Below are 12728 nucleotides of genomic sequence, written 5' to 3'. Positions count from 1 at the left end.
TGAAACTGCTGTTACTCTTTTCACTATATGCACAACTATTCATCGTTGTTGAAGGAGTCATAGGATCATTACACTTTCAGGATGGAGACTATAGACCATATTTACAAAGTGGATCCAGTTCAGAATTCTCAAGCTAAACTTAAACAAATTTCACACATTTCTTATATGGGGATAGAGAAGGCTTTGTGGTAGACAATATGATCAATCAGAATAGAACTGGAAGGGACTTTGGAGATCCTCTAATCTAACCCCTTGCTCAAGCAGGAGATCCTATATCATTTCAGACAGTCTTTTCTATGCAAAATATAATAATGCAGAATATTTTTAGGTTGCTCTTGAATCAGGGCTATACTTTTGGTTTTTCCTTCTATTATTAAATGTGTAAATGCATAATTAGGACACATAGGCTTGTTTGTGTTTCTAGTTTCAAAATGTAGAAATGCACTGCACTGGCTTTTGACAAAAAGTCAAAAAAGAAGGTTCAGGGAGAACTTTAAAAAGATTTGGGGATTTCAGGTATTTTTATTTATTTACATTCCACCATTATTATTCCTATAAATAAGTCAAGGAGTGAACATACCTAATACTCCTCCCTCTTCCTATTTTCCCTGCAACAATGCTATGAAGCAGGTTGGATTGAGGGACAGAATAATTAGCCCAAAGTCATCCAGCCAGTTTTCATGTCTAAGGTGGGACTAGAACTCTCAGCTTGGTACCTCAACCACCAGACTAAACTGGCTGACATTGAAGGTTGTCTGTATCTGCTTTGAACTGGAACTACAAAAGTCAGAAAGGCCTCTTCCTGATTCCAAGAGTTAGAACAGAAGGACAGAAATAATATTAAGGGTTTTTTTTCCTTAATCCTTAACTTCATACCTTTAACTTTTTGCTTATTTGCTTCAGTGGCATGCAAGTCAATTAATTACCAAAATCTTCCTGAGCATGAGCATACCATCATGAAAATGTGAAACTTACTAAATCCATTAACATCTTGGCAGCCTGAAGTGAAAGTTTCTTCATTGTGAGCAGCACTTTTTGTAGCAGTCTTGTCTGAAGCAGCAACAGGTCCCATTTCTCGTTGACTGCTGCTTTGGGTCTCTTTTTGTTTCTTGGCTAGTTTCCTTCAAAGTGTTTTGAAGAGGGAAGAAATCAGAATTAGTTTTTTTCATAAATTAAAAGAAATTGAAATAAAACCAAGTCAACTAAAGTTTTTTTTTATATATATATATATATAATCTGAATTGACACAACATGCAGGGTTGTCCCAAAAGAGCTTTTTTAGAGGCGACTGGACTTTCTGATTTTTATTTGAAGATGTTTCACTTCTCATCCAGGAGAAGCTCTGAGCTGAAGAAGCTTCTTGGATGAGAAACAAAACTTCTTCAAAGAAAACCCAGAAAGTCCAGTTGCCTTTTGAAAAACCATCTATGGGACAACTATGACCTGGATGAACTGAGAATCTCCATAGACAACATGCAGGGTTGTTGCAAATATGAGGATGCATTTTGATACATCTCCATTTGCAAGAGTTAACGATGGAGAGTGGATATGAAAGTAGCAATGGAGTATCATGGAAATTAACAGCAATCAAAATTTGGGTCAAGAAAAAAAAGAGCACAATCAAATGGGACAGGAATGGGATCATATCAAGCAATTATATAAACCTAATCATGAAAGGTCCTTTGATAATTTTGTCTCTGGTCAAGTATAACCCCCCCCCCCTTAGAAAGGCTGTCAACCTCTATTCCAACTGGAAAAACAATCTGTCTGCTGAGTAAAATATATTTGTATGAGACCTTGATCCTCTAATATTTTATCAGCCTACAAGAAAAAAATGGTAATAATGAAGCATTGGTATGAGACAAACAGCTGTATTTTTATTTTCCATAGATGAATGGCGAAGTTTATTCTGACTAATTTTTGAATTTAAGTATATTTAAATTTATGTTAAACGTTGTATACAATTTAAAAAATCTAAAGCCCCACCCTTGGTCTATCGGTCTAGGTCTCTTATAGTCCAATGCCACCTATAAAATGCTGATAATCGAGTTATGTTTTTCTTACATGTGTCCAATTTCTTAGAAACCTGTTTCCACAACTGGAAATTAAGTGTCTCCTTAATTTAACACAAAAATCAGTTTTGTAGTAAATTTCTACAACAATACGCCAATAACATTTGTACTAACATCTTGCTGTTGCTCAAAAAGAATCAAGCCTTCCAAGTGAACAATAAAAAAAAAACTGCTGTGACTTTGAAACACACACACTTGCAAAATGTTGCTCTTAAAGCATCTCATACGTTGTAAGGATCTAGAAACTAACTTTGAAGCAGAACTAGGAAAATTAATACCGTAGTGAACTCTCATCTTCTAATGCTACTATCTCCTTTTCTATCCCAAAGAATGTTTTTTGAACTGGATTCCCTGCATTCTACTTGTTTGATGGGTTCAGGAAACTGTAGAACATTACTTTCTCAAACTTTATAGTATCATGAAAAAATATGGAAACCCAACAGCAGAAAGCAATATATGTTGAAGACTTCAAGGAAGTTTGCTAGATTGGAACATAACTCTGAGCCTCTAGGTTGCCAGAGTGAGGAGTGAAGAAGCAACCCTTGGGTGTAGCTTTCAGAGCCTTTCCAAAAATTGCCAGCAAATTGTAAATTTTAATGAGACAGAAGGGGGAATTTATTAAGTATATGGGTTATAAAGAGTAGTGTTGCATTTAATTAATGATATGTTAATTAATATATCCAGATATATTTCATCTCCAGATTACCATGGCCAGTGTTGATGATTTAAAGGACAAGTACAGGGCTAATCCACAAAATGTGGCATGCCTGACTGAAAGGAAAAGAGATCTCTGGGAATTGAGAGCTGAATAGGGTCAAAGAGTTACCATCTCCTTTCCCTTGATTATTATCTGAGCCCTTTTTATGCAAGTCTGAGGAGAGAGGAAAATTGCTCATTTCTCATAACTGTTAAGTATGAACTGTTTGCTTGTACAAGTTCATTCCAAAGATCAGATGATCAGAGAAGGATCACCTTATGATTGCTTTCTTTCAATAATATTACACCTTGAGAAAGAGAAGTTATGCCAACATATTCTTACTTGCATAGAGCTTTCTTCAGATGAAGAGAAGAAATTTTGGTGATGGTAACACTTGCTACACAATTAAGTAACTGAACAGGCATATCTACTTATGATAATTTTTTTCTCTATAACCATAAATAATATTTAATATATATAAACTCTATGCTTTCTATCATGCTTGGGATATTCATGTGAGTGCACAAGTACATTTAATACTAGTTTTTGAAGCTGGAAACAAATGGCTTTTAAAATATTTTTTACCCTACTTGGGGGCCAAGAAACTCAGTGGATAATTTTTCTAGAAAGAGATGGTCTTCTACAATTTTTCAAGATTATAATTCTCTCTAATGACAATAAAACAGCTAGTGGAAAAACCTCATGGGATATTTTCTTCCTTAAAAATTTCAGTTGGAACTTCATTATCGAAAGCCAGGAATGTTTAAGAGCATTGTAAACAGGATGTTACAGAATCATAGTCAAATATCCCTTTGTTTTGTTATGACTAAATAAGTTAAAGAGGACCATACTCTTCTTCTGAGAATGTCTCTGAAATTCATTGTTGGAATAATCTCAGAAGTAAATTCTATGTCATCAAACTGAATGAGAATGAGTAGGGAAAAATCCAGAATTTCTCTACCCACCCCAATTTTTCACCTCCCATGTTTCCTTACACAGATAGCAGTAATAAAATGCTGTCCCTATAATGAGGCCATACTTTATTTTTACACCCATCAGAAGTTCATCTGTTTTGGGCATGGGTTAATCACAAATGGTAGCAAAACAAAAACTGTTGTTGTTTTCATTTCTACCAGTGAAAGATCTCCAATTTGGGAAAATGAGGAAGGGGAACAACATTTAAAAGTGGATGGATATAGAATATCACAACATCACATGAACTTTGTTGATAAGAAAATGAAAGAGAGGAAAAAAGAGAGTGTAACCATAGATGTTATAGTCATTCTTTGTGCGCTATTTTATTCAGTAATAAAATCTGAATAAAATATGTTACCAGTTTTCCTCTTTCTGTGAGATAAATTAATTTGTTCATAGGAACAAAAAAGGCTAAGTAATGCCTTTCTCTTTAAGTGAAAATTAAATTGATCCTTGCATAGGAAACCCATTTTTTCCAATATTAGCGATGGTCATTTAATATTGCAGACATTTAGAGATAAGAATGCCAGGTGAAGATTGTGAGTTGATATTATAGCTGATTTTGATCCTGTATGTTTTGATCCTGATCCTGTATGAAAACTGTCTGTCTCATGCAGGAAAGTTACTAATGAAACTTTCATGCAATGAGGACAGCAGTAATTATTTTGCTGGGGCAATTTTCATTGCTTCTATGAATTCCTCTGGCATTTCCTCTACTTGAAGGGCTCTTCTGAGCACTAAATCTGTCAGAGGAGGCTGTGAAGTGATGATAAATGAAACATGATGCAACTTTGCTTTCTCTTTTAAGAAGCAGGATATGCACTGCTTCATGAAGCTGCTTGGAAAGGATGCTTTGCATAAAGCACTGACAAAGTGAAGCATCGGTGCCAATAACATTGAGATGGGAGATACAATTTCAACCTATAATTTTATCCACCAACCCACTCTCTACTTCCCTTTGCATTTCTTAATAGTGTACCACCAAAGAAACTTCTGTCTGCCATCTTGAATTCTTCCTGTATGTCAAAATTGCTTATTTCACAATCAATAATAATTATATTTTGGATTATGCAAAATAAAGATAAAAATGGCATCACCATACTCTTGTAAATTAATTAAATTAAAGGAGGGTTGAAACTGGCATTTGGACAAGGTATGACTAGAAATCTGATGAGTCCCACACCCCAGCAAAGAAACATCTCTGAGCCCCAAAATGTATCAATTACTTCTTTTCTATACTGGTATTGGCTCCTGCCTGATGTATTCAAAGATGGAAGCAAGGACAAGGGGGAAAAAAAGGAGTACCTCTGTGTCCCTTCTCATTACATCTTAATAGTGGTACAATTGGGCAAAGGGGAGTGGGACTGATGATGGCACTCAATCTTTGAAGCAGGTATTATGCAATTTAATGATTTGCAATCATTAAAGATGTTGCTTTTAAAAAAGAATTATATATTGCATAATTAATATTAGGATTTTGATTTTTTTTTTAATATCAGGATGATGCAGATAATGCACAAAATGCCTAATGAATGAATGAACATCTGCAATATCTTGCTGTGGCTCCCGGCATCCCGATATAGTCAGTTGACTCCATCACTGACTATTGGGAGCGAGTTGTTGGCCCGCACAGAGAGGGCTCGCAATCTGGGAGTTCTCCTGGATATGCAGCTGTCTTTGGAGGAACATCTGACGGCTGTAACCAAGGGAACCTTTTGTCAAGTTTGCCTGATTCGCCAGTTGCGGCCCTTTCTTGATCGGGATTCCCTGTGCACAGTCACTCAAGCTCTCGTCACCTCTCGCCTTGACTACTGCAACGCTCTCTACATGGGGCTCCCCTTGAGGAGCACCCGGAGGCTCCAGCTGGTCCAGAACGCAGCAGCGCGGGTAGTGATAGGAGCAGCATGGCGCTCCCATGTAACACCGCTCCTGTGCGAGCTGCACTGGCTCCCGGTGGTCTTCCGGGTGCGCTTCAAGGTGCTGGTTATTACCTTCAAAGCGCTCCATGGCATAGGGCCTAGCTATCTTCGAGACCGCCTGCTGCTACCGACGACCTCCCATCGATCCGTGCGCTCCCACAGAGAGGGCCTCCTCGGGGTGCCATCAGCCAAACAGTGTAGGCTGGTGACCCCCAGGGGGAGGGCCTTCTCTGTGGGGGCACCTATCCTCTGGAATCAGCTGCCCCCAGAGATAAGGAGAATCCAAGACCTCAGTGCCTTCCATCGTGCCCTTAAAACCCATTTTTTCAAGCAAGCCGGGCTGGCTTAAGAAGAAATTTTAAAATGTTTTTAAATGTTTTAAATGTTTTAATTGGTAGTGAGTTTTAATTGGGCCAAATTTATATATCTTTTAATTGTTTTTTAATATTTGTCCTGTATGTTTTTTAATTCTGGCTGTACACTGCCCTGAGTCCTCAGGGAGAAGGGCGGTATAGAAATTTAATAATAAATAAATAAATAAATAAATAAATAAATAAATAAATAAATAAATAAATAAATAAATAAATAAATAAATATTGATGTGGCCCTCATATAGTTTGATCTATATACCCTACTGTAATACTGTTCATGATGTAAGGACAGAGGAAAATTAACTTATGGAACATTAAACTTTCAGATTTTATGCATTTCTATAGAGATTTGTAAGATTTAGAAATGAATACGCAAATGATAGGACATGAGCTCCACTTCAGAAACAGGAAAAATTAATTCAGAACTTCCAAGGATAAATTTTGAGAGAAATTCCAAAATAACTCTGGAACACAGGCACCTCACTAGCATAGGATTAATAAATTTTATACATACTCATTACATCCTAACATAATATCTGCCAAGTTCAAAACGAGTGCGTTTGAGTACAAACCATATGATATAGCATTTCTGCTTAGGAATTTGTTCTAATGTGGGAAGTGGCTCTTAAAAAACAAATATGTGTACATTTTGTTATGGCTTCATTACTCTGCAGTGATTAATGAAAGGCACAACATGATCCACTTCATGACAATGTAGATGTGAGATGGGTTGCAATTAATCTTTCACCATATAAGTACTAGTAAATGGGTTTCACAGTCTGCTGGGGAGGTATCATTAATATTGACACAGGAATGAACTCGCGTGCAGAAGCATGTCTTCTATGAAAAGATATGAAGCTGCATATACACATCACATTTCCCCATGGTTAACTTACCTACGGCTTTTGGAAATAACCCAATTTTCTGGGTTTACTGTAGTGTAAACTAAACATTGCACAATAAATTATACCTAGGGGAACCTATGGGACTAATTCATCTGGCAAGTACTACTTTTGCACTGGGTGATAAAAAGATGGTATTTTCCACTTTATGCAGTTCAAAGTAAACACAAAGCATTAAGACAGAAATACAATAAATATTATTAGTAGGGGGCCAAAAGTCCACGTTCATAATGCTAAGTACCCCAAAGGGCTATTTGATTTTATACAATTCTAAATAAATAATAATAAATATTATAAAGAAAATATATAATAATATATAACTAATAATAGGTGCAGCAATATATTGTAGGAACTAGCTAGGTAACTGCCCAACTTATGCAGAAATAGTATTCTAGATTGTTAATAGAATGCAGCTATATAAACTTAATTATTAGAGTTCCTTTGATTTCTCAGTCAAAATGTAATCTGAAATGATGAGCTTCTCATAATGAACATTTTAAATTACTGAGGTTAGCCAATATTGATATACTATTAAGGGGTATAAACAAAGATGAATATTGCTTATTAAAATAAATTTAAATGAATGCCTATACATTCTAATAATTCAGTTTCTTTAAAGGATTTATTTATTTATAATTCAATTTATATGGTTTCCCATCTATGCAGTTAAACTCTGGATGGTGAGCAAAATGAAAATATAGCAATCCATTAAAGCTGAAAAAAGAAACGAACAGAATCCCCCATTAAAACCTCCACTTCCATGCAGCCGCACCAGAATTCCAGTAACTAAGATTCTCACCCTGAAGCATAGAAGAAGAGCCAGATCTTCAATCTTCTGAAAGGCCAATAAAGATGGGGTTGTCCATATCTTTTGGGGGAGATTATGACAGAGAAAGCATGCTTCCTAGGACTCAACAGGTGACACTGCTTTACTGAGGGAACACAGAGAAAATCCATCCTTCCATATCTGATGGTAGATATGGAAACCATCAGGGGTACTTAATTCTGTAAGTAACTTTAATTCCATGTAGGCCTTATAGATGATAACCTACACTGTAATAGCACTTGGAAGCCATGCTATTCATATACCAGTAATTATATATGGTTGCATCCTGGTGTGCCCAAAAAGCACAAACTGAAGTTCCCAAATATTTGTCAAGGACGACCCCCACATAGAGCCTGTTGCAATAGGGAAGGGAAGGCATGAGTAACCATGAAGAGTGCCTGTTGATCTAAGAATAGATGCTACTGGTGCACAAGATGCATTTGTGTGAAAGCTTTCATGGTCACAGCTGCCACTTTCTCCTGAAGTAGGATTCACATTACACAGCAACTTTATTATCCCATCAGAGTTAATGATGGAAAATCACTTGAGCCATAACCATTTCTTCCCATCCAAATATTTTCAGCCTTTAGTCCATTACCACATTTGGATGGCCTGGGGCAGAGATATTCCACTAAGATATACTGATATTTAACTCCACGCCAACAAATTATTCACCCAGCAGTTTCATATAGATATTAAATAGGAGGGGGTAAAGAGTAAAATTCTGAAGTACTCTGCAGCATAGATCTGAATCTTCCCATTCCTAACAACATTGACTGGAATCAGCCTCAAAGGAAGGAGGAAAAACACTGAAGAATTTGGTGAACAAGGTACCATCACTGATATAAAAAGCTGCCAAGAGATGAAGTGGGGCTATGATTGATATTTTTCCCTATCCTGGGCCTGTTAAATTATAAAATACCATTGTTTCTTTGCTTTGCAATAGCCATATCATATAGTTTTGAATTTGAACGGCCCACAAAAATAGATTCAAAGGTATATCCACAGTAAAATAATTCAAAATTGCCTTGCTGCTTTTTAAATGACAGAGGAGATCCTGAAACGCTAGTCTGGACTTAGAAATTAAGAAAAAAAAACATTTGGGATAATTCATGTCCTTTATCTAGATTACATATCACATAAATAACCTGATATGCCAATATAATGATTCAAAGTAGCAGGAGCTTATAATTTGCTTATATACTGAAGAAACCTAATGAAGCAATTTAAAGTATTAGAGTGGGACATTAATGCTCAAGATCACAGAAGGTAAGATCAAAATGACCTTTTTATAACATTTTAATAGGCTAAGAGAGATTTAAAATAAAGTAAGTGTTCAATCTATTGAAGGCTTATTTTGCTTCTTGTTTCTATTTAAAAATGTTGGCTTAAGAAAATAAGAAGGGCCTCGTTGGATTAGATGCCTGGCCCATCTAGATCAGCAATCTGTGTTCATAACCAACCCACCAACTGTACAAAGCAGCCCACAATTCTACATCTACACCTTCAGAGGCAGTCACATTGCCCTCAAGGCTTAGCAGCCATAGATCTCCATGACCCCCATGAATTGGTGGAACCAATTCCACAATTTATTTATACACTGTATTTTAAAAAGCATTCGTTTCTCTTCATTTTTCCAGAATTCAATTGCACTGCATTGATCTCTAATTCTAGTATTTTGGGAAGGGGAGAACAGCTTTTTTTTGTCCACTTTATGCCCACCATGCTTAATTTTAATCATGCCGCCTCTCATTTGCCTCCTTTCTAGATTCAAAAGTCCCAAATATCGCAATATTTTCTTACAGGAAAACTGTTCTGATTATCTTATAGGAAAACTGATTATCCTAGTTGTTCTCCTCTTGAAACTTCTCAAATTCCCTTAAATCATTTTTTTTGAGGTGTACTGACCAGAACTGCACACAGTATTTCAGGTGCATCCTTGATTGATATAAGAGCATTATGATGTTGGCAAATCCTCTTTCCTTATTAATCACTGCTAGCTCTGATCCCATTAACTTATATGAGGAGTTAGGGTTTTTGGTACAAACATGTATCACTTTACCCTTGCTCACACTGAATGACATCTGGCATTTTGACACACACTCTGCTAATGTGCAGAGATTCCTTTGGAGCTCTTCAAAGTCCTTTATTGTTTTTACTACTCTGAACAATTTAGATTCCTCAGTAAAGTTGGTGATTTCATTAGTCATGCCCAATTCCAGGCCACATATAAAATATCTTTAAAAAGCACTTATTTTGGGACAGAACCCTGGGGGACTCCACTCCACATTTTTCCATTGTGAGAAGTGTCAAGAAAGAAAAAAGATAAAATTTAAAGTATTGAATGTGAGTTCTGACTTGTCATTGTGTTGAGCTGTCTTTTGAGTGACAGAAGCATTTATCTGTAATGTTTACCTTCCACAAAGAAAGCAATTCAAATGCTATTTCTAAAGTCATGACAAGCTGTATTAGTAATAATTCCTGTTTCCTTCCTTGACCAGCTTTTCATAAACACAACTGAAGCATCTAGGAAAAATAACTTTCATCACATTAGTGTCAATCCTTTACAGATCGTAGGCTTTTGAAATGTGAAATTCTTCAGAATTTCACCTGCCAGTTATCATACACAGTGTGTATATAACTATGTTTTGGTCATTACAGAAATGATAAGGTGAATGGTGAAGAAAGAATTCCCAGATGACTGTCAGAAGAAAATGCAAGCAGTGGGTGATGAGATAAATGTCATAGAAAAATATTTATGCTAACTATTTTCATACATGTGTTGCATTTTGTTGACCAACAGTAAAACTAGAATGTAATATATTAAAAGGTTTTTTTAGGCAATAAGGAACAGAAGCCTCTCTGAAACCTCCTTAGCAGCTAAAAAGCATTGGATTTTTAGTTTGGTTATTAAATGACTACAATTACATAACATCTGAGATAAATCTTTAAATTCTGTTCAAACGTGTACTTTGATTTCACCTTTGAATCAAATAGTGAGTGCCATGTCAGTGTTTGACCAGGGAGACAGGATTTAAAATCACTCACAGAGTATCATAAAGCATTGAAGTAAATCTAGATCAGCCATCTAGATCAGGCTCTATTTAAAGACAGGCTCTATTTAAAGAGAATGTACTGAGGTAAAATGTAAAATCCCTTGGACGAAAGGAAGGGTAACCGCAAAATAACTAAATAAATGAAAAAGAACAAGTATTCACAGAGAAACCCAGATCATATTTAAATCCTTAAAAAGACATGAAATAATTCCTGCTGAACATCCTAAATTTACATGATTAAGACAAGCTGAAGAGAGTGTTACAAAGACGGCCATATTCCTCTGGGCAATATCTGGTTCACAAAGTCACAAAGGCAGCAAATCCAACTCTTTATGCTAAAATTGTCTAGGTGACTGTCAATAGGAAACCTTGACAGTCCTTGATTTAATGGTAAAGAGTCTGCATAATCATATTTTCCAAATGTAAAGCTTCTAAAATTATTGCAGTTGTGCAGTGTTCTTTCCATTCATTTCAAAGATTTGATTTGAGAAATTTATCTGCACCTTTAAAACATAAAAATGCTATAACAGCAATTCTTGTGGAATTATATTCTTAAAATGCAAGGAGAATTAATGTTTTATTTATTTTCTACATTTGAGAGATTCAACATGTAAATGATGACATTTCACAAAATAGTCGATACAGATTTATCCAAATGATTCTATTTGAATCACTTCTTTTAACAACTCTATTACTTTATGTATGAGATTGCAGTGGAAACCAAATATATGCTTTGATATATGATATTAAGCATGCAGAAGGTTGCATATAATCCCTGGGTACTCATTTTGCACATGTGAAAGTTTCAAAAGAATATTCAACAATATTCTGTCAGAGAGATAAAACTGAAACAGAAACCTAAAACCTAGCATACAGTATAGCATAGTGATTGTTTTCCCTTAGGAAGTGAATAGTGCTCCCTCAATAGCAAACAATGTGAAATTTACAGAATAGCATACAGAAAAATCTAAAGCTGTAACAATATAAATTTAAGCCACCCTAAAACTAGTCACTGCCTGGATATTGGACTACTTCACAACACTATTACTTTCTACAATTTCTATTTAATTTCTACATTATTAGAAAAGCAGGATACAAGACTTAAATACTACAGGCCATCTGTAACCAGAGCAAAGGCAGTGGGATTATTTATTTTTTTCTTAAATTCAGTCAGGTCCAATTCTCAGAAACTGTTTGGATAAGTCCCTGCAGTTTTCTTGGAAAGTTTTTTTTTTTTTTTTAAGAAGTGATTTGCCACTTCCTCCTTCCTAGGGCTGAGAGAAACTAACTGATCCAAGGTCACCCAGCTGGTTTATGCCTAAAGGGGAACAAGAAGTCACAGTCTCCCAGTTTCTAGCCTGATGCTTTAACCACTAGCCCATCTAGATGCTGTTAAATCACATTTAGGCTCCATGGAAAGCAGTGGACAATGTAGACTAAGCATTAATGAATGTAGCATTTGCATATATTTTAATATTTTTAATTGTTTTATCTTTAAAAAGCATTTTCATTTAAAAATAATACTAGATGTTATGAGCATTTTGCAAATGAAAAGATGACTTAAAACCTAACCTAACCAGATTGTGATTTAACTTAATATCATCATTATCATCACACAATCCCTCCCCACACCTAGTTTTCTATTTCCTCTTCTACCAAGTTGAGTGAGTCATTTCAGGAAACCTAAACTGGAAATAATACCTTCTATCACTGGATTGGCTTCTGAAATTCTAATGCTTTCTGTAGGTAGACCTAGTACTTGAATGACTGTATTTTTATAAACAAATCTAAAGTAGGGATTGCAAAACAGGCAATGATGGGCTTCACTTTTTGCGCCCTTGAGCTAGAGAATCTATTTGCTGGAAGGACACTGTGAATTCTTTAAAGAGAACTGGGAGATTGAATCTATG

At 35.7% G+C, this 12728-nt stretch overlaps 1 protein-coding gene across 8 annotated transcripts in view; it reads right to left on the bottom strand.

The window, feature by feature from the left end:
* Positions 1-12728, bottom strand: part of PTPRT (protein tyrosine phosphatase receptor type T) — a 677232-nt gene that overhangs the window by 62446 nt on the left and 602058 nt on the right. For all 8 annotated transcript variants that reach the window (XM_034413956.3, XM_034413962.3, XM_034413960.3 and 5 more), the window contains one exon: positions 976-1121. In XM_034413956.3, coding sequence (XP_034269847.1) covers positions 976-1121 — 146 coding nt within the window. The remainder of the gene's footprint in view (positions 1-975; positions 1122-12728) is intronic.

Source organism: Pantherophis guttatus, chromosome 3, assembly GCF_059756535.1.
Source record: "Pantherophis guttatus breed Tessera chromosome 3, ASM5975653v1, whole genome shotgun sequence".
Lineage (NCBI taxonomy): Eukaryota > Metazoa > Chordata > Lepidosauria > Squamata > Colubridae > Pantherophis > Pantherophis guttatus.
This window is presented reverse-complemented; position numbering and strand designations above follow the sequence as displayed.